General features: G+C 35.3%; 1 protein-coding gene across 2 annotated transcripts in view; it reads right to left on the bottom strand.

The window, feature by feature from the left end:
- LOC106078737 (glyoxalase domain-containing protein 4-like) overlaps positions 1 to 21534 on the bottom strand; it is a 72652-nt gene that overhangs the window by 18016 nt on the left and 33102 nt on the right. For both annotated transcript variants that reach the window (XM_056036743.1, XM_056036745.1), the window contains exons 3-7: positions 18344 to 18464; positions 9632 to 9770; positions 9430 to 9480; positions 4708 to 4787; positions 2118 to 2204 (exon numbers count right to left, since the gene is read on the bottom strand). In XM_056036743.1, coding sequence (XP_055892718.1) covers positions 2118 to 2204; positions 4708 to 4787; positions 9430 to 9480; positions 9632 to 9770; positions 18344 to 18464 — 478 coding nt within the window. The remainder of the gene's footprint in view (positions 1 to 2117; positions 2205 to 4707; positions 4788 to 9429; positions 9481 to 9631; positions 9771 to 18343; positions 18465 to 21534) is intronic.

The following is a 21534-nucleotide window of genomic DNA, read 5'->3' as shown; positions in this document are numbered from 1 at the left end:
TAGTACAAAGGTTCAGTGTGGAGTAGAATCAAGACACCTTGCGAGTACGATATGACATCTTAATCTTGATCTGTTATCAAGTCCAACACGAGTCCAGTGTGTGAAGTCAGTCCTGAACAGTTAAACCCAATGCAAGTCGGGGCGAAGCGGAGCTGCCAGTAGAGTTTGATACAGCACAGCAGTATGGTTATTAATGGTGAAACATTTGTACAGTTAATGTTAAATGTTGCCAATTGTGTAGTATTGGCTGTGACATATCGGACGTTAAAGTGTTATGTTGCTTTGAAGCCCTGAGTTGTCAAGTTTTTTGTGGTGCAGTTTGCAGAGAGCCTGGATAGTGACAGTCGTTACAATATGATAACAGAACAATATACACAGTACTATTTTTTTAATGAGAGAAAATGGTGAATTAAATATAGTGAAATAATGGAAAGTCATGACTTGATTTACTTGACAAATTCCTGTGAACTCCCAGGGGAGCATAGGGTTGCAACCACAACTCTCCACAAAACTCAATTCTTCATCTGCTTTCATGTCATTCCTGTATCCTCAAGATTCACTGATGACTGACTTCTTTCAGGTTTGCTTGGGCATGGCCAATATTCTCATTTATTGGGTATAGGAGAGGATGCAGATGTTAATCAGGAAAATCCAGGTCTTCCAAATGTTGTGTTAGAGTCCATTGTATGCCGTTTTTGTTGTCTAAGACTGTCTGTCTCATGACTCAATCAATCACAGAAATATCAAGGGCCAAAGCATACATCCTTGTCTTGCTCCTGTTTTTACTTGAAAAGGGTTGGTTAGCTTACCATTGTATATTAATTGGCATGATGAGCCATCATACAACTGTTCATTAATTCTGTAGCTGGAGGTATGTCGGTTCAAAATTTCCTGAAAGTGTTTGGCCCATTTATCTCTCAGTCTGACATCACTGTCTGTCTGAAAGATCCTTAAAGGATTTGAGTTTGATCCCTGCTGTAGCAAATCACAGACAGTGATCATAAACTATATCCAGGTCCCTATCCTGATTAAAGTTTTGGTCAACAGAAGATTTGTAGGTGTGCTAGCTTTCTGAGGGTTTTCACTAGTACATCATAGACTCTTCCATAGCAGAACCTTCCTGGCCAAGATGTAGTTGGTTTGTATTTGCTGTTTTTGTAGCAATAGTTTAGTGATGTGAAGTTGCTAGCCTAATGTCACCCCTCCTTTATCAGGGCTTAGGACCGGCAAGATACCCTTATAAGGTGTACCCAGGTGGAGTTGGTCCAAAGACCCTTTGACTAGCAGATTCACAGGATGAGGTGAACGGACCACCCAGTTTATAATTTATATATCTCTCTATATATATCAAATAATTGATTTTTATTTATGCTTACAGCTTAACTGTTTCCTTCTCATTGAAGATTCTATATGTTAGAGCTTTTATGTTGTTCTGTTGAGAGATACACAGTTAAAAAGGGGCCTCTATTTGTATAATGAAAAGCCTACGGCTTGATGTTTAAAAATGTTTGTTTGTTTTGTAAAATGTTTTACATAATTCGGATGTTCCTTCAGAGTTGAAGATAGTTTACTTCCTAGTCCAAACCTCCCGCAGGACGACGGGGGATGGGAGCGGGCAGGGTTTGAACCCTCGACCGTCGATAAATCCGAACGACAGTCCAGCGAGCAAACCGCACGACCAGGCAGCCATCCTGTTTATGTTGGATTTGGTCAGATTGTTGGTCGAAGTGGGAGTAACAGCATATCAACTGAGTCTGAATGGGTCAGGCCACTGTTGAATTCTGGGAATCAAACAGCAGAACAGAAAATACTACCAATAAGAAAAATTATTTTTAGAATCAGTATGGTCAGTGATCTGTTCGCCTATTCCTGTAGAGCCAAAGGGTCTGTTGTGATTTGGTCAGGACTCTTTTTTTTTTGTTGCTATATTTCATTCACATTTTCTCTTCTTAAAAAAATTATTGTACCTAGAAATGACATTATATATGTAACATGTATGCATCATTTATTGTTTCAACTTTTAGCTTTATATTTGAGAGAATGCTGAAAGGATTACCTTAGAGAGGTACAAGGTAAAAAACATGAAGAAAAAGACCTTAAAAAAAAGCATTACTAACCTCATCACCAGGACAAGAAAAGGCTATTCGTCCAAATGCTGTTGCATGATCCACATTTTCTCCAACATCAATCAGTTCAAGTTTACACTACAGAAAGATAAATGTTAGAAATGAGAATTAAACCAAGATGAAAAGACACAGTTTAAATCTTGATGATACAAAATGTGAAGAATATTAAATACCTCAAGCATATCAAATATTTTAGAAAAATCATTCATGATCTAAATCTACAACAAATGTGCTCTTTTTTTTTTTTTTTTTTTTTTAACAAGTGTTTTAAAAAAACAATATATTTTAGTTGAACACATGGCATAGTTTTTATTTGTACAGTCTTCTCATTTTGTAGCTTGCCATGGTAAGACTTAGATCATATTTGAGTAAGGGACATATTTTACTGAAGGAATCAATTGGTTTAAAACAGTAAAATTTGTGTCCATTAAGAGTCACTGGATTATATTTACATATCTTAGAAGTTAGGATAAACTGTAATTTTTTTTCATACTGTAAATAGAAAGGCACAACTGATTTTAATTCTTATAAGCAAAGGACAGTAGACAAATATAGATTTATTTCAACCTATAGATTAGAAATGAGAATTAAACCATAGATTTTCTTCAACCTATAGATTAGAAAAGATGCATAAAACATTTCAATACTAATCAATTCATCTTGTTTAAGAATTTTGTCTTATAAGTTTTTAAAATGTTTTACCATGTCTGTAGCACTACTACAGTAATCAAAGATAACATTTGATGAATCACTTGTTCTGTGGAGTTGTTGTTTATTGCAAAATATATAAATTTAATTTTGGATCTGATAAAGGTTAATAGTCCTTTTTTTATTTTTTTTAAATTTACAATACAGATATTCTTTGTGAGTCAAGGCCATTTTTGTTGCAAGCTACTTTCAATGGTTGTCTTAAACTCTTCATCATAAAAATGTTGAATTTTAATTTGATTTTAAATAGCTGTTTTCAATGAAAAGATATTTTATTGATCATTAAACTGTTCATCATAAAAATGTTGAATTTTAATTTGATTTTAAATAGCTGTTTTCAATGAAAAGATATTTTATTGATCATTAAACTCTTCATCATAAAAATGTTGAATTTTAATTTGATATTAAATAGCTGTTTTCAATGAAAAGATATTTTATTGATCATTTACCAAACGCGTTCAAATTTTATTAATTACAGAAACTGGTAAAAAAATCTGTTTGTGGTATATTCATAGTAATCATTCAGTTCATTTTATAATTCATTTCTTAATTTTGCTATAATCATAAGTAGATTTTTTAATCTATGGGCTTTAATACATGTAACGAATCTCCAGGCTCTCTGCAAACTGCACCACACGACACCACCAACTTTAAGAACTTGATAGCTCCAAAATAACGTAATAGTTTAATGTTAAATAAATCACAGCCAATACTGTACAATTGGCAACAAATAACTATACAAATATGTCTCCGTTAACAACTGTTAACAACTCTTGCACTGGCCTCTCCGTCTCGTCCCAGTCTTGTACTGAGCCATCATACTGAATCGTCTTGACTGTGATACCTTCGCTCTTTATAAAGGGTCCATGCTGCTTTCTAGAACCAGACAGAACATCGCTCGACCCTTCTGGTTAATCACATGACCATGATTTGCATCAGTTGACTACACACAACCACTACCCCATCTGTGTCACCACCAGGGTTTATAACAATATATATTAAAAGCATTTTTTTATGATTTTTCTATATCTAATATATAAAGCAGAAAGTAAGGCATATGTATGTATGTATATCTGCATAAAATAAAACTGTTTGATCAATCTTAATAAAATTTAGCATAAATATATATTCCTTATATGATGGCGGAGACCATAGTATGTTTAATGTGCCACCCACAAAGGAAGGCCCTAAAAATATAAACAAATATCTAAATCCTCTATTAAAGGGCGAAATGTTTTTAACAAATCAGATAAATCCATAGTCACTTTATTTTATATTAGATGTGAATATATATAATATATATAAACACATTTTCACATTGTACTTTCATTTATGTGGCAAAATATACAAAAATGATAATTAAACATTCACCATGTTTGACTTAGATCTACATCCAATCCACTGTATCAGTAATACCCAAACTAAACCTGCATGCCACAGGTAATATCTGGGTAGTGATATTATATAGTTACATTATATGCTATATTGTTCTGGTAAATTATGCAATTAAATTTTCCATGAATTATTGTATTGCAGTACTGTTACTTCATATTGTCTAAATATAATTTATCTTTTGTCCGTTTCAATCTCTCTCTACATTGATAAGCACTTCTGAATCTGGTTAAGCACACAACCGTTTTTTGTTTGAAGATATGCATTTTAATAATTAATTTCAAAATATTTAAATTACTGCATTACTGTTTGTTGTAAATTAACAAAATTAAAGTATTATAGCCACATGTAGACAGTTGGTCACATATTGACAAGACTGGTCTTAAATTCTCTTTTTGATGTGTTGGCAATACATATTTATGGTATCTGAATATAATAGGCTAATATGTTTCTTTCAATATAAATATTTATTATTTCATACTTGTGATTCATCATATCCAAGAGTTACTGAATGACTTTCTTTACTAAATATTTGCATTCCACACAGACGTGTCCAATAATCTGTTGAAATAACAAATGAAAATATTAGTTTTCTATCAATGCTAAATTGTCTTGGAGCTTTTGAATAATTAAATATAATAAAGGCTTTTCCTAATGCCTTCCCTATGAAAATGCTTACAACAATACCTAATGGAGTCATTTTCATCTGATTCCATTTTGTCTCTGAATAAACATCCTGAAGCTCAACCTCCAGACTTACTTACTGAGACTTAGGTCCTCCAGCGCAGGCGCATTGGGCAGCAAGCTGTCTCCATAAAAATCTGTCGTTGGCAATGTCTGAAGCCTCCTCCTACCTGGTGTCCACTGTTCTGAGGTCCTCCAGTCTCACTTTAAATTAATCCTGTTGTTATGCGCAGCTGGAGTAGTTTTATTATTTTAGCATGTATCTATGCTCTTCTTGGCACAAAAGCACAAGGAATTCTTTTGCTTGGTTTTGTTACCAAAAGAACATCATCTCTTAGCATCCCTGACTCCTGTTGAATAATCACATATTTGGATGACAGTTTGTGTTGTTGTACCAATGTAAATTTTGTCAAGTTAATTAAGCTTTAGCTAGTCCCAATGTTTTATTATTTCACATCACAGCTGAGTTTCTGCTATTGTTCTTTGTTTTTACAGGGAGCTCAGAGCTTGAGTGGGTTTGAACCACAGCTTTGTTGAAGATGTGGCTATCTATCTGGTTAGCAACACACTCTGTTTCATATAGATATATATGCTGTTTTGTATTATTAATCCTCTGTACATAATCATTAAATGTTTGATTAAGTTAACAAATGTTATTCAGTCCTTTGATGTTAGTATGTGTCCTGTCTGTCAGGGGCCCAGGCTCATACCCCAGATTAATTTCAAGTGAAAACCACAAAAAATAGTTGAGTAGAACTTGACCCTCCAACATCTGAAGTTTAAACTGGAATAAGGAAACTGAAAAGACATAAAGCTCTAATATCTTCCTGGCTGAAAATGGGTGGTGATAGAAAGAGCTTAGCAAATTATACTGGAAAAATGCTGGGCCATAGACAGATTGGAGTGAAAGAGAATGTCTCCAGCATCCACATATATCTGTATGTTGTCCAATCAAACCAGTCTCTAATGAGTTTACTGCAATAACCCATGATCCTGACTGATGTCTTGGGTTAACATTTTTAGCTTTCCAGTTTTCTCTAGGACACCATCCTGGGATGTTCAGAGCTCAACCTCTAGTATCCCTTTGAATCTGTCCTCTCTAGGTGGTGTTGAAGTGGTCTTTTTGCTGGAAAATCATATCAACTATCAACTATAGTGTGCTTTTCTGATTCTTCAGCTCCAGTCATTACACAGAAGTTTCTTGGAATAATATATTTTTTTGGTCAGTAATCTAAATAATTTAGTCTTACTCGTAGAAGTGTGGACTTCATCTTTTGGTCTCAAATGTGTATCCCACAGCCTTTGTGAGTGACCTCCAGCTGTCTCGTTCTGAGGCAGCATGCAACCAGGTGCTCTCTTCTATGTCAGCTAAGGCAAGTTGGTTGAGAGAACCACCACCTGGTAGACATTGATTGTAGGCAGGCAGAGCAATTTATTCCGCCAAAATCTAGTCTGAAGGTGTCCAAAAGTGCTATTGGCCGTGGTCTCACTAATCTTCGGACTCGAAGACAAAGAAGAAATCTATCAATAAAATGTCTTGATCTACATCAACTTGAAATCAACTTCCCTTGAAAGTGAGGCATCATTTGATACTATACTACCCAGATATGTGAAGTGGTCCACCACGTTAAGGGGCTGTCCATTAACGGTGATCTTTGGGGCAGAGTAAGTTTTATTGGGTGACTTCTGGAACATGACTTGTGATGTTTTCCCCTTTGGATAATATGCAGAAGAAATCCTATGTGGCTACCAATGTGGTCTCAGACCTAATAGATCCACAACCGATCACATTTTCACCCTGATATATGCTAGAAAAATGCTATAATAAGGTGATCAGACATCCTGACTTAGGTAAGGTAGTCCTACTTTGGACTATCAAGTCCCCAATGTCCCGCTTTCATCAAAAAAATTGATGGGGCGTTACCTTCTTGATCCTTATTTCATATTCGCTGCTTTGCAGGAACTTGTTTTAAAGGCATGTGTAGTGTTTTTACTCTGCAGCATTTTACTTTATCAGAAAGTGACATCAGCACATTTTCTTTCAACTCTTGGCATGTTGTCGTTTTGCATGTTTCTCACTGATTCTATTAATCAATTCCAGCATACACTAATCCTTGGCTTAGCTTTCCCTTCTGCTCAAGTCAATGACTGGGTATGAAATACCAGAGACAAAATAAACATTGAGGTTTATTTGGACTTACAGGCATAGTTCCGTTTACCAAGGAGGCAAGAGGAATCAACAACAGTGAAGTGCAATATGAGAAATGTGACTGAAATATCGATCACAGTTTTCTGTCACACTTGTGGATATAATGAAACATCTGAATGCAATTCATAATTTTCAATTAAAAGCTTCTAGTAAGCCCCCATTAAGGTACTTCAACATTTCAATATCTGCCTGATATTTAAACTCGCAGCCGTAAAAGGTACTTTTGGCATAGCAAGGCACTCATAGGCCCGGGTTCAAAAATAAGATGATGCCCCCCACCACTAGATAGAATATGACAAAACAAAATCTTGTCATCATATATGCATCAGTACTTTTTTTTAAAAGCATTCATTTGCAGGCACTACCTTTTAGAAATAAATGTCATTACCCTCAATGCTCATTACTTTACATATTCCATATATGATCACATGATCTGTCAGCCATCTTCCTCCATTCTACAGTCTTTTGCCTTAAATAGAATCTCTTCTACTTTCCAATTGTCAGTTAATTAAAATTTTTAACATGGCTTTGCGGGGATGGCTTAAAAGAGGCTGATGGTGCAGTAGTTTTGATAGAGTAACAAATTGCCTTTTATGATTGGGTGATATGAAAGATTGGGTTCAGGACTTGGGCAATTCCAGATATTGTTGCAATCTTCAAAAGCGCATTTTGCATGGTTTCTCCTCAAGTCTGTATGCCTATTAAAAACAACTATCGGTTGTTTGACATTAACATGTAATTATAATTACACAGTAATTAAATAAAACTATACATAATCAGACAATGCTGAGATTACTCCCTTAGAGCACATTAAAAAAAGTGGGTAGTGAGTTTTAAGGTCACCTTGTCCACATACAAGGACAGACTAGTTTCTGTGATCTAAATGGGACAGATGGATGGATGGATGGATAGAAGACCATACAAAACTAATAGCGGCTATTACTCTTTCGTGGAATGTTGATAATGAGCCTTTAAATGTATTATGAATTATTTTTATCCTCCATTGCTTATGCCAGTAGACAGTTTTACCCCTTCACTAAGCAAAACGTGTCTGCATCTTTTAATTTTTCACTGTAGACCAGTTAGAAGAAACTAAACCAAAAAATAAATTATATTTACTAATGTGTATTACTAAAGTAATTATTTTTTAAAAATATGATTAATTGATTTTAAGAAATATTAAATATTAGAAAATTAAAATTGAACTTATTGGCTAAAAACAGATGGACCTGCAAAATTTATTTTTAGTCTCAAGAAATCCTGTTGTTCATTTTGTGTGTTTTTTTTCTCCTTTATTTATATTTTGTTTCTAAATATCTTTAAAAAAATAAGACAATTGTACTTTGCCTGATGTAAATCAAGTCATTCTAAAGAATGCCTAGGCAAAATACGAAATGGAAAATCATTTCCTACTGCCCTTAGCACTATTGCACTTTTCACTGTACTGCACTCAAGTAACACTAAAGCACTGTACGATCATTGGATTAACTTCTCTGTACTGGTGCTGTTCTGCAGGTACTGAATGAAATGCACTGTAATTTACAACTTGAATCTGTTCTTATATGAGGTACCTAAAAGTTTGTGAAACTCCCAGAAACACTTTGAGTGATGTGTTTGACAGCATTATGCTGACCTCCATCACAATTGTCAGCTAGTTCTGTAGGCCTACTGCACAACAGAGGAGCGTAGAGACATTACATGGATTAGCAGCAGACATAGAACGTCTTGCTTACCCATCAACAACACATGAATATTTGGATGTTCTGGTCACGGATACTTTCTTTGATGGAGAGTGAGATTTGGAACTTAAGAAGGCCATCCAAATAAGCAATAATGAAAAATCAATGAAGCCCTCTTCTATGCCATGTCCTTCAAGGCAGCTGGAGTTTCAGCAAGGACCATACACTATTGTCGGATGTTAGATGTGTCAGAAGAGGAGGATCTTCCATGGCTGATTCGAAGAATGGTGGAGAATGCTTTAAAGGAACTGCAACCTTATCAGACTTCAAGATTGAATAGAAAAACTGTTAATTGCCTGAATTGTAACACTCCAGGTCATGTACAGAGGAATTGTAATATGATGTCTCAACGCCAAGGTTTTGCATCAGAATGTCAACCACTATGGTTCAACGGGTTCAGGGAGCAAGGACTGGCAGCCCAGAATATCAGAACCCCAAGAATAACCACCCCTTTCAGAGAGTTGGAACAAAACAGAAAAGTTCAAGGAAAGATTGGCGCTGGTTCTTATAGGGTCCTTTTGGACAGAGGTGCCAAGGTAGTGCATTTATAAAAGGTAAGGTATTCACATACCTAGCGACTTTTTCAGGTTTGATGTTGATAAAGATACTTTTTTTACTGGATCTAGAAGGAATCAATAAAAAAATAATTTTGTCAGACAAATAATTATAAAGGTAAAATAAATACTTATTAGTCTTAAATGAAATAAGCTCAATCCAAATTATCAATAGTGTCTACACTTAGCTACTAAGTTTATGAAACAGGTTCAACTGACCTCCTTGTGTTGGCTGATTTACTATTTTAAATATGTAGCCATCAGGGGAAGCTAAAATATAAAATCCATCTTCTTCCACCACAGGATATCCTACATTCTTAGCAGTTTCTACAATAGTCTCTGAATGAATTGTGATGCCCTGAAAGAAATATTATGCAACTGTCAATTCAATTATTCACAATTTAAAAAGCCTATAGACTAAATTACAACATAAAATAGAATAATTTAATAATATTTTAAAGTGGCCTGTTAAATTTAGGTATGTTATGTTGAATTGGTTTCAAAAGTTGTCATTACTAGGGGGTGTCAATTGAGATAAGCTCCCATTGTCTATAAAATACTCCTAAATGGCATGTGTCTTAAATAGCCTTGGACAACTAAGTTCAGCACCTGGCTTGCTTGTGTTTGTCTTTGATACTAAGCCTAGCAAAACTGCTCTCAATCACAGGTGAAGGGATGAAGGCTAATGCTGATACCTGACTCCACAAAACAGGATTCGGGTAGATGGATCTCATCAGCCTAGTGGGCAAATCATCTAGGAGAGGAGTACTTCAAGCCCCCGATGCCTTGTAACACTAAGGCTTCAGGGGACAACTTCAAGAAAAAATATGGAGTGAAGCCCCTTAAGCATTGGGAGTATCAATTTTGACATTCCCAGCTTCTGAAACATTCCCAGCTTCTGAAACAGAGTTGGTACCAAATGTAAAGCAAAGCATTCCTTTGAACCATATCAGCAGGGTTGAGAGAGGGACCACGATGCATGGGCCAACCATGACATTTTTTTTAAGGCATAGGAATATGCCTGGAGAAGAAAGTGGCTGAAAACAACATGGGAGATAACTGTTACCCGTTATAAGTCCAACCTGATAGGCATAATGTATGGTTGCCACGGGTTGTCTCTGATGGTGGGAGAGGTCTTTTCACCTCACTGATCAGCTACCACCACAGCCTGTGTGCTCTAATGGGTGATTACAGCTTAGTTGAAAATGACAAATAAGCTGAAAACTTGCACCAAGCAATAAAACAAGAAAAATTAAAATGAAAAAAAAGATGCTTGTCATGCAACTGGCTACATGGAATGTCAGGACAATGTGCTCTGGTCCCACAGATGATCTTCGGCATGTTGAGGACGCAAGGAAGATGGCAGTCATAAACAACTAGCTGAAAAAACTACACATTGACATTGCAGCTCTTCAAGAAACAAGACAGCATGCTTCACAAGGCAGATAACTCCTTCTGAAAAGGAAAATCACAGGACAGTATGACATAGGCTGTCAAGAACAGTCTACTTCCTAGGAAAGTAGGTTGGTGGCTAAGAATGGATACTAAGCATAAATAAGATGACAACATCTGGAAAAGTCACTCTTATTAGTGCTATCCCCCACAATATGTTCGCTTCAGGAGAACAAAGTCTATGAAGACCTCAAGAAATCAATATCGAACATTCCTCAAAAAGAGCACATGATCCTTCTAGAAAACGTCACTGCCAGAGTAGGATCAGATCACACTACCTGGCCAGACTGCCTTGGGCTTTTTGGAATCAGCAAGATTAATGAGAATGGACAAAGACTGCTCAAATTCTGCGCATACCATTAGCGCTACATTACTAAAACGTACTTCAGGACAGCACTGTGTATCATGGAGGCAACCTAGGGCTGGGCACTTGCACCCAGTCAATATTTTGAGAAAGAATATTAGAATGAAAGTCTATCAAATTCAAATGACAGAGAAGAATGAAGAAAGAAGGTTGACAGATCTTGTGTGGTGCCCCAACGGTCCTGTTGACCAAGGGATAGGTGAAAGTGAATGTGAAGTTAGAATGTGAACCTGGCTTAACTGGTGTCTTATAATGATTATCTAATTGGTCTAATTGTTTTGTAAAGGTCAATCTCTTATTCAAAGCCTCAAGAAAAAAAAAATTCTTTAGTTGAGAGTTCCCTAGTTGCAGATACGCTCCGCAGTTCACATGATAATATGAAACTACTTCTTAATGTTGTTTTACATTATGTTCCACTTACATGCATACTAAATAGATTTTTTCTCTTTAAAAATAAAAGTAAAAATTTTTTTGTAAATGTAGTATGACAGAATTTACTGCAATACAATTGTAAAAAAATTTACATAAATGTGTTCAAAATATGGTAAATAGTCATCTCCCTTACTAAATAGCCCCTATTGTTTGTTACTATTAATAGTAAAAATGGTGTATTTTTATGAAAAAACTTCTTGCATACTTGATTTTAAAAATTATTATTTTTTCTTTCAAAAAAGAAAAAAAAATAGCCGTTGCATCAGAACTTTGAATGGTCTAAAATATTGTTACGTCTCTCCTACTATCCAGGCTCTCTTCCAACTGCACCACACAACACAACGAACTTAAAGAACCTCACAACTCAAGGCTCCAAAGTATCAGTCAGTTTAATTTCAAATACATCGCATTTGGCAACAACATTAACACTGTCTTTACAAAAACCTAGTCTTGCTCCGCCTGACTTCACACACCTTGCTGGTTCTCGCCTCGTACTGGTCACATTGCGAGGTAACGTGAAGTGATTCTGACACTCGCCCTTATATAAAGTTTCTACTGGCCTCGAACCTTCTTGACCACTCCAGTTAATCACTTTTGCAGTGACTTGCGTGCGGAATATTTACGACACTGGTCCTTGCCAAACTGGCGTGTACTGTCACTGGTCACGGTTGACCGCTCGTCCTGCGGCGATTTGGGTAGGCTAAAAACACACAGCACTACCCCCATCTGTGTCACCACCAGGTTTACAACAATATTATAATGTTGGATTTTCCCTATCTTTTCTAGTTTACGAGATCGAAACTGGATGGATGGACGGACAAACCACAAAAAAAAAGCGAATGATGGTTTAACTTTAAAGCAAGTCTGTCATAAATGGAAACTGCCACTAGAAACAAGAAAGTAGCATGTCAAACTACAAGATGGAGCTCATCTCAAGTGCTTAGATCTACAAGGGGAAAATGCCCAAAAGAATAATGAGAAAATGTGCTAATAAATACTGACAGGACCTGTGTCAAACATCTTGTGCCGACTAAGGTAACATCAGAGAATTAGACGAGGGTATGAGTTAAGTCTTTTAATCTTATGTCTTTTTATGATAAAGACATTACTTCAAAAAAGAAGATGATGACGTCCTACGCGTCATGCATTTAGTCATGCATATTAACCACTGACCAAAATTCTGCCAAGTCACTGGTTTTCCTGGCTAGCTCAGGCAACCCTTTCCATGCTCTAATAGCGCTAGGGAAGAAAGAGCATTTGTACAAATTTGTCCTAGCATATGGAATGAGGAATGTGCCTTTATCTTTGTGTCTTTCTGAGTATTTTATTAAATTTTGTTTTTGTATTTGAAGATTATGGTTCAGTGTTTTATGTATAATTGCTACTTTACTTTCGAGTCTTCTGTCCTGAAGGCTTTCTAAATTTAGTGATTTTACTAAAGGTGTTACTCTAGTCAAATGTGAATATTCGTTTGTTATGAATCACACTGCTCTATTTTGTGTCTGTTCTACTTTCTTAATGTTTTCTTATGTTGAGGGGTCCCAAACAGCGGATGCATATTCTATTATTGCCCTAACCAAGGTTAATTAACATTTTAGTTTTATGTTCTTATTTGATTGATAGAAATTTCTTTTAATAAACCCTAATGCTTTTTTTGATTTTTTTTTTATACTTTCATCAATATGGAGATTCCATGACAGTTTTTCATTCATTATAACACCTAGGTATTTTGCGTTTTTAGTCTGTGTTACTGTAAGTAAGTCTTTGGACTTACATAAGCAAGTGTGCCCCACTCAAAAGATGGTATAATCATCAGTGATCGCAAGCTGCAAATGTAGCAATGGGTAGAGCACTATGCAGAGCTGAGTATGTGGCTATTTCTAAAGAACGTAACGTTAAACAGCATTATGAGATCAAAAACAGAAACAAATTTGGCGCCATTTTTTTTTTAGCCTTGAAGATAAGATATTTAATTAAGTAATGTCTAAGATTAGAGGATTGGCGAGAATATTTACAAAGAAAAAACAAGAAAATTAGTGGGCTGTAAGAGCATGCTACAGAGTTGCTCACATATTAAGTAGTGAAATGAAGCCATTTTTCGATGGCAAATGCCAAAAAAGGAGGTTTATCAGTGATGGAAGCAAAGTGTCATAAAAATAATGCAGTTGAAGCCGCCCCCCTTTTTGGCATGACAATTAATAATCTCAATTTAAAACAAAGATTTAAAGCAGCAGAGTTTGAAATGTTTTCTATTGCTGACTACATATTTTGATACCACTTCACTAAACTCTTGATACTTAATCGTGGTATGAAAATCAATTTTAACATCACGGATAGATGGCTGTTTTGAAGAGCGAGCATGGGGGTACCACTGGCAAAGACCTGTTCAAATAAGTTTCAGACATCATGGATGATGTTTTTCTTTTTTTGGGAGAAATAAGTTGGAGCGACTACTGATACGACCATAAGTATGGCTAGGTTTCAGAGCGAACTGGCAGCAAGAATTATCGTATTTGGAAAATTGTCAAGTCAAACGGAACCTCTGTGGCAAGGTGTTGAATCAAGATGTGTTTAGCACTGTAAATTTTATATTATTTCAAGCGTTGAACCACAAAACTTCTAAGAATTTTTCTGACAGGAAAGAATTGGATTGGATTCTGGCCCATAATCCCTCAATGATTACTTCCCTACATAGTGCTAAGAGTTGCACAACTTGGGTATTAAAATAAAGGTCTACTCACAACTCAAATAGTACAATTGTAATAATGTAATAAAAATCTGTTGTACCGGTATTTATATATTTCTAAGTATTTTGCCCCATCTCAACTCACTTAAATTTCTGTAGTTAACACCACCTCTCGGATAAAGCCCAGTATTTCCCAGGATCAATGCAATCAAACAGTGTTTTAAGATTGTTTGTTCTAAATATTTCCCTCCAATATTATTGGTTATTAAGAAGGATATGTTCAATAATGACATTAGAGGCACAGTAATCACACAGTGGGGGCTCCTCTCCCTTTAGCACAAAGGAGTGTGTGATGATGTAGGTGTGGCCAATCCTAAGTCTGGACATGGTCGTGCTTACAAACCCACCTTTAGATGTCACAGCCGACTGACATCCGCCACAACCCATCTTAACTTGTTGTGGGTCTCATCCTCCCATCGATCCTGCCACTCTCGGTAGGTGGCAGAGGCTATACTCTGTCTCAGGTCCTAATAGGGAATTTGGCTTCCTGACATCTATATGGTCATATTATTTGCTCTAAAAGCATTAGGTTTTTATGTACCAATAGAATGTCAGTCATCATCCACCCCAAAGCGTGCAAAGCAGATTTGAAGTCAGAGCGTATGAGGAATTTTTTCCTGTCTGATACTTTTACTGCCATAAGTGCAAGTAAGATTGCATGTAACACGGTCAGTTAGTCTACAGGAGATAGTTTTGTTCCGAAAAGAGCAGGTACATGCAACCTTTCCATTCATCTTGGATCCATCAGTGTTAATGGTGCCACAATCTCAGTTGCTCTCCTGCAGTTTCCTAAAGCGAACTTGTAGTGTGTTTGGTTCTGCACTTGGTCAAAGGATGGGGTTAAATTTTGAATGGATTCTCTCATTTGAAAGTCCAACGGCTGTAAGACGTTAAAAGAAAATTAATTTTGAATCTAGGTTAAGGCGTAAAAATTTAATAGTTCTTTTTGTCTAAAAATAAATAGGGTCTGGATGGATTCCACTTAAATTACAGAAATGCATGCTAACAGTATTGGAGTCTAAAAATTCAAAACCATTATCATTTGCCCAATTTTGAATTTTATAAAAACATAATTGTAATTTTATTTCTAAAGTATTCATTCTTTTGCCATATGTAAAAATGACAGTCATTAACATACAAAGAGTACTTTATAATGCTGTTTATTTTTACTGAAAGTATTCTACCCTTGGGTACGTTCATCTCCTGGTTATAAGTGCCAAAAGCTGAGTTACCCACTCGAACTTGGAATTTCCTGTAGAATGCCATTTTTTTCAGGTTGTATCATAGACCTTTTCTATATTGAAAATACTGCTACTATATGTTCTCGTCTTATAAATGCATTCCTGGTGAAAGACCAGATGGTCCGTTGTTTGCCCCAGCCAGTATGCAGACTGGTAGTTAGAGATGAATTTATTTCTCTCAAGGAACCGGACCAGCCTATTATTTATCATTGTTTCCATGGTTCTGCAGAGGCTAATGCTATTGGGCGATAGTTAGATGGGTCAGACCCATCTCTTTCCGGTTTAGGTATTGATATAACTGTGGCTTTACTCCAACTGTTTGGTAAAGTGCCTGATTGCCATAACTAGTTATAGATTTTTAGCAGGGTTGTCAATGAGGGTTTAGGAAGATGGTTGAAGAACGAATAGTGGATTTTTTATATTCTCCTGGCGCTGTGTCATTTGATTTGTCCAGCATTTCCCTCAGTTCTTCAAGTGAGAATGGCTTGTAATAGTCTTCATTTTTATCTGATCTGAAATCAATGGGATGTCTTTCCTCCCTGACTGACTTTAACTTGTTGGAATTCTGGCATGTAGTGTGCAGTGGATGATTTATTTGCTATTGAGGATACAAGGCAGTTAGCTATATCTCTTGGTTCGTCCTTGGTTTTTCAAATGCCCTATTGCATTTGATTCTTTCCTTTTTATCTGCCTTACTGCCTTCCAAACGGTTCTAGCACAGGTTTTGGCATCTAGACTGCCGAAAAAATTTCTACAGGAACTCCTTTTGACTGAGTGTATGGTTTGTCTTGCCTTCGCTCTGGCTTTTCCGAATAGCTTTAGATTTTCCAGGGAAGGAATATTTATAAGTCCAGCTAGTCGGTTTTTCCAATTGCCTGTAGCATATTTTGCAAGCTGCATTAAACCATAGGTCATTTTTTGATTTTCGGAGGTTAGAGGTACAACTTTCCAAGCAATATCAAGTAGCTTGCAAGCAAAAATATCCCAGCTGGACTCTGTTCATCAAGTATATTAAGTATATTTTCTATGATATCCTGGGAGCATCTTTTTTACAAAATTATTCCCAATCGGCTTCATTCATCTTCCAACGCTGAGGTTGTCCCATTAAGGGGAGATTGTTAGCAATGATGATTGGGATAGTCACTTCCCGTAGGTCATTGCTTTATCTCATCATCTCTGCCTGTGGTCCTTACTGGTTGTCTTGTTATGTTGGATGCAGGCTTGCAAAGGGTGTGACCTGTCCATCTCCAGCATCTCTGAAGGATATCTACTTCAATGAGCTGCTGCTTTGTTCTTTGATATCTTGTCTGGCCAGCGGATCATAAGATTATTTTTATGTGGTCTCTGCTCCATAAAGTGGGTCATTGCTTACTGACCAGTTAAAGTAGACCAGTAGTTCAGAAATGCATATGGTGAGTCAATGCAAGTGAGATATCCAGTTCCTGGATGCAAGTAGGTCAGTTATGCTTATTCAGTATGCACAAATCATGTTGGAGAAAGAGGATGTACTGTATCAGCCTTCTTTCGTCCGTATTTATGGATTGTGTTATGGACATTGAAGTCTCCCAAAATTATGTAGGGCCGATGTAGCTATTGTATTGTTCTCAATGTCTTATCAGTTCCACCCTCTCATGTATGTGTGTGTTGGGAGGTATCATGTTAGTATGTAGAATTATACATTTAATATCTGAATTATAGATAAGCTGATTTTATAATACTTGAATTGTAACATAGTTTTAAGCATCCAATTTGGGTTTTCTTGGGTAAAGTAGGAATAAAAAATAATGGGCAAAACATGGCCTAAAATGTGACCATTTACTAAATAAACATAAACTTAAACAACCAAAGAAAATGTGAAAAAAAGGGGGGCATAAATAATAGAATTCATGGGTCAAATTTAGGGTTAGGGTTGCATGTAACAGATACTATAATTAAGGGAGGAAAAGTATATTTGGGAAACATTAAAATGAGGACAACCTAAATGGAGTAGAAAAAGGAAGGGAAGGGGGACTGGTCTAAATAAACAATATATATATACATCCTGGGGACAAATCAATGGGGCATAGCCGGTGTTTAATGCTAGAATACCACCAGTGTTAATGAATGCTTAAACAAAAAAAAAAAAAGGAAATTAAAATTTTTTACTGGTAAACCACAGACCTATATAATATATATATATATATAGGTCTGTGTGTTAAGCATTACTATTTTCGGCTTTATAAAAACATGGTGGTGTGGTGGCTGAATATTAAAGCGATTGGCTTTCAAACCAAGGGGTCTTTGGGTTGAATGTTGGTGAAGGCTGGGATTTTGGATTTCATGATTTTTTAGAGTTCACCAAACTCTAATGGTAGGCTATCTGACATTAGCTGAGGAAAGGGAAAGGCAGTTGGTCATTGAGCTGGCCCCATGACAGCCTTGTTAACAGTAGGAAAAAGAAACAGATGACCTTTACATCATCTGCCTTATAGATTGCTAGGTCTGAAAGGGCTAGTTTATAAAAAGAAATGTGAAAAAAAAATTGGCTAGGGGAAAATTAACTACTGCTAACCTAGGTCCACAACAGGGTCATCAATCCAAAGTCTTATGATAATGATGATCTAGTTTCCTTTTTCATATATAAAAGGCAAACAGGGAACGAGAAATTGCAGGTGCAATAGGGGTCATGTAAAATAAAAAAATAAAAATATACAAACCAGAAAATCATTTCCCAGTCTGTAACTTCCAATGCCATAATTATATGTTAGCTCAACCACAAAATGATTATCTTCTGGGCCATAGCCTACCATAGATTTACTCCATTTTCCAAAATAAGGCCTAAAAACATTTTTAAAAAATTACATATAAGTAAGATGATTTTTTTTTATGATAGCTGTATTCATAGCAAGAAAAAGTAGCTTTGATACACTGAATGAAATATCAAACACAGTACACATAATTACTAGCATGTTATTGAAAACATTCTCATGGCAAGATACAAAACTCAAATAAACAGAAAGAAAGCAGAATATTGTAAAAAATCACTTTCACTGAATAGTTATATAAAACCTTATTCTATAACTGAAGAGATATAAATCTAATCAAAAGAAAACTAATGAAACTGTTTTGTCCTCCGTACCACATATAAATACAGTTTTTGATACTTGTCTAATAATTATTATTTACTAGCTTTAATTTTACCCAGCTTTGCTCTGGTTTTTCTTTCTACAAATAGCATGCATTTATCAAGATTTAATTATTGAATGAAAACATTGGCTTGTGTATTTAGAAGTGCACGATATCAAGACGTCAAATATATTTTTTAATTAAAATGAACGCATAAATGTAACTGTTAATATAACATTGTTAGTTTAATTTAATGTAGATATAGATCTAAAATCTAAAAAAAACTTGAATGCCATAGAAGTCTAGTTAAAGAATTGAAAGTAGGTTTTAGATCTATTTTTAAAATGTGTATTCTTTATTAAAAGTATAGTCAAACATATATTTAAAAGAGTAAAATATTGAACTCTCAATTATCTAAATATAACGCAAAATAGAGTTTATTCAATTTATCAGTCAAAAGCCAACATCTGTTTTTAATTTTATTTAGAGCCGAAAGTTCATGACCTCAATATGTGTTGCCTTGGTGAATACTGCAGGCGTGTACATGACAAAAGGCAATAAAATATATTTTATAATCAAATTGAACGCGTGAATGTAATTGTTTATATAACATTGTTACCGTAGTTTAATTTTATGTAGCTCTAGATTTAGAATCTTAACAATTTGAATGCCACAGTAGTCTAGTCAATAAATAAAAACTTTGAGCATATTATCGTAAAAGACTATAAACACTGTGATTTGAGCTTGTGTCGACCTAGGTGTATTGTATTGACCTAGATACATTAGCCGTGTTTCATTCATCATTTTGTAGCTAAGTTGCTAAGAGATCTAAATGCGCATAAGTAGATCTTAAGGAAAAAAGTAAATTGAAAATAAAGACTTAAAATTAAACCAAATCTGTAACTGTAGGCTTAAATGCTTTAAAAAAAAACACATTGGAAAGTAAATTGCATTATGTAAGTAGTTTATTAGTTTAATAATGTGCGATATTATGACCTCTGATGTTCATTTCATTTCTATCACTATGCGATAAAATGGTGCCGCAAGTTACGGAAAAGTATGTCAAGACGTTTAAAGCTATTTACATTTAGAGCGAATGATTTTATGTAAAAAATGTTTTGTAAACTCAAATTTGAAGGTTAATGTGCATCAAATAATGAAATGAATAGACACGTATTTGTATGTTCATGTGTAAAATAACAAAATTATGTTTTCTTGAATGAGAGATAATTTAGGTCTACAGGTTTTCATCTCTGCGCATGAGTGACCTCTCCGTCTTGTCTCATCATTTAAACATGGCCTAGATTTATAAGATACAATACTTTTATAGAGTTGGGCAACTTTTTTTTTGAAGGTCTTAAGTTTGTTTTAGGGCTACAATACATACACTACGGTCTAAGTTAGTATCCAAGGAACATTTCTGCCAAGTTTTATCAAGATTGGTGAAACGGTTTTGATTTCTATGCGGGGACATACATACGCCTTACTTTCTGCTTTATATATTAGACTAGACATATTTTACCCGCGACCCACGGGTCTTTATTTGCGTATCACTGTCAATATAGTCACTGAGAGTGTTTTGTAAACAATTAAACGAAATAATTTTTAGTACGCGATTCATGAATGAATATAGGCCTGAATGTATTAAAAATGCTTTAGAAAACCAAATTTGAATGTTAATTTGATCAAAACATGAAATGAATGGACTATAATTAGTATGTTCATGTGTTAAAGTATAAAACTATCTGTGCGAAGAGAAGTTATATTATATCATCTTAGAGTTGAATTAGAGTTTTAGAGCTAGGAATGGAAAGATGTGTAACATTACGGTATTGTCTAATGAAAGAATGTTCGCCAGGAAATCTGTAGTCACAGTTATAAGGAACTAATTTATGTAAAAAATGCTTTTGAAACACACATTTAAAGGTTAATTTTATTATATAATGAAATCTATGGACCTTCTTTTGTATTTTCATGTGCCAAAGTAAAAAACTATCTGCGCAAAGTGTATTTCTTAAAATTAGATGTAGGTCTAAATCTTTTTGATCTTTTCTCATGTCAACTTTGTAAACAAAGCCTAGATCCATAAATACTATAGCTTTAATAGAGTCGGACAACTTTATTTTTTTTGAGGGTCTTAAGTTTGTTCTAGGGCTTCAAAACATACACTATGGTCTAAGTTGGTACCCAAGGAACATTTCTGACAAGTTTTATCAAGATTGATGAAACGGTTTTGATTTTTATACGGGGACATACATACATACATATATACGCCTCACATTCTATTTTATATACGGTATTAGATTTGTAGTGTACATGGATACAAAGTACTTATAGTTTTATCACCAAAATAATTTTATACACTTATCCATAACAATAAAGAAAATTAACCACCACAAATGGAAATTTGCAGTTAGGGATAGCCAAAACAAACACTTAATAATTTTAATATTAATAACAGGAAATGTAGAATTCAAACATGTATATTTAATAAATTAGACAGCACATTCTTTTCAATCCAAAAAAATAGGGGCCGTGGGGTCTTTGAGATTCTCCTCAACAATACTGAAAGTGAATCTACATATAACCAATCATATCGCTTCATTCTTAAAGTGTCTGTTTAGGCATAGTTTGGGTATAGCCGCAGGGCAGCGGTGGTTTGGATTCAGAGTTTTCCTTCTCCTAGATGGGTAGCCAACCAAGGCTAACGAGCCCCTCCTGCCGAAGCTTACTGGTTTAGGCGCCAGTTGCTCGCCTTTGCCCCTTCTCCTGTCCGTGGTAA

The sequence above is a fragment of the Biomphalaria glabrata genome, chromosome 7, assembly GCF_947242115.1.
Source record: "Biomphalaria glabrata chromosome 7, xgBioGlab47.1, whole genome shotgun sequence".
Classification (NCBI taxonomy): Eukaryota; Metazoa; Mollusca; class Gastropoda; family Planorbidae; genus Biomphalaria; species Biomphalaria glabrata.
This window is presented reverse-complemented; position numbering and strand designations above follow the sequence as displayed.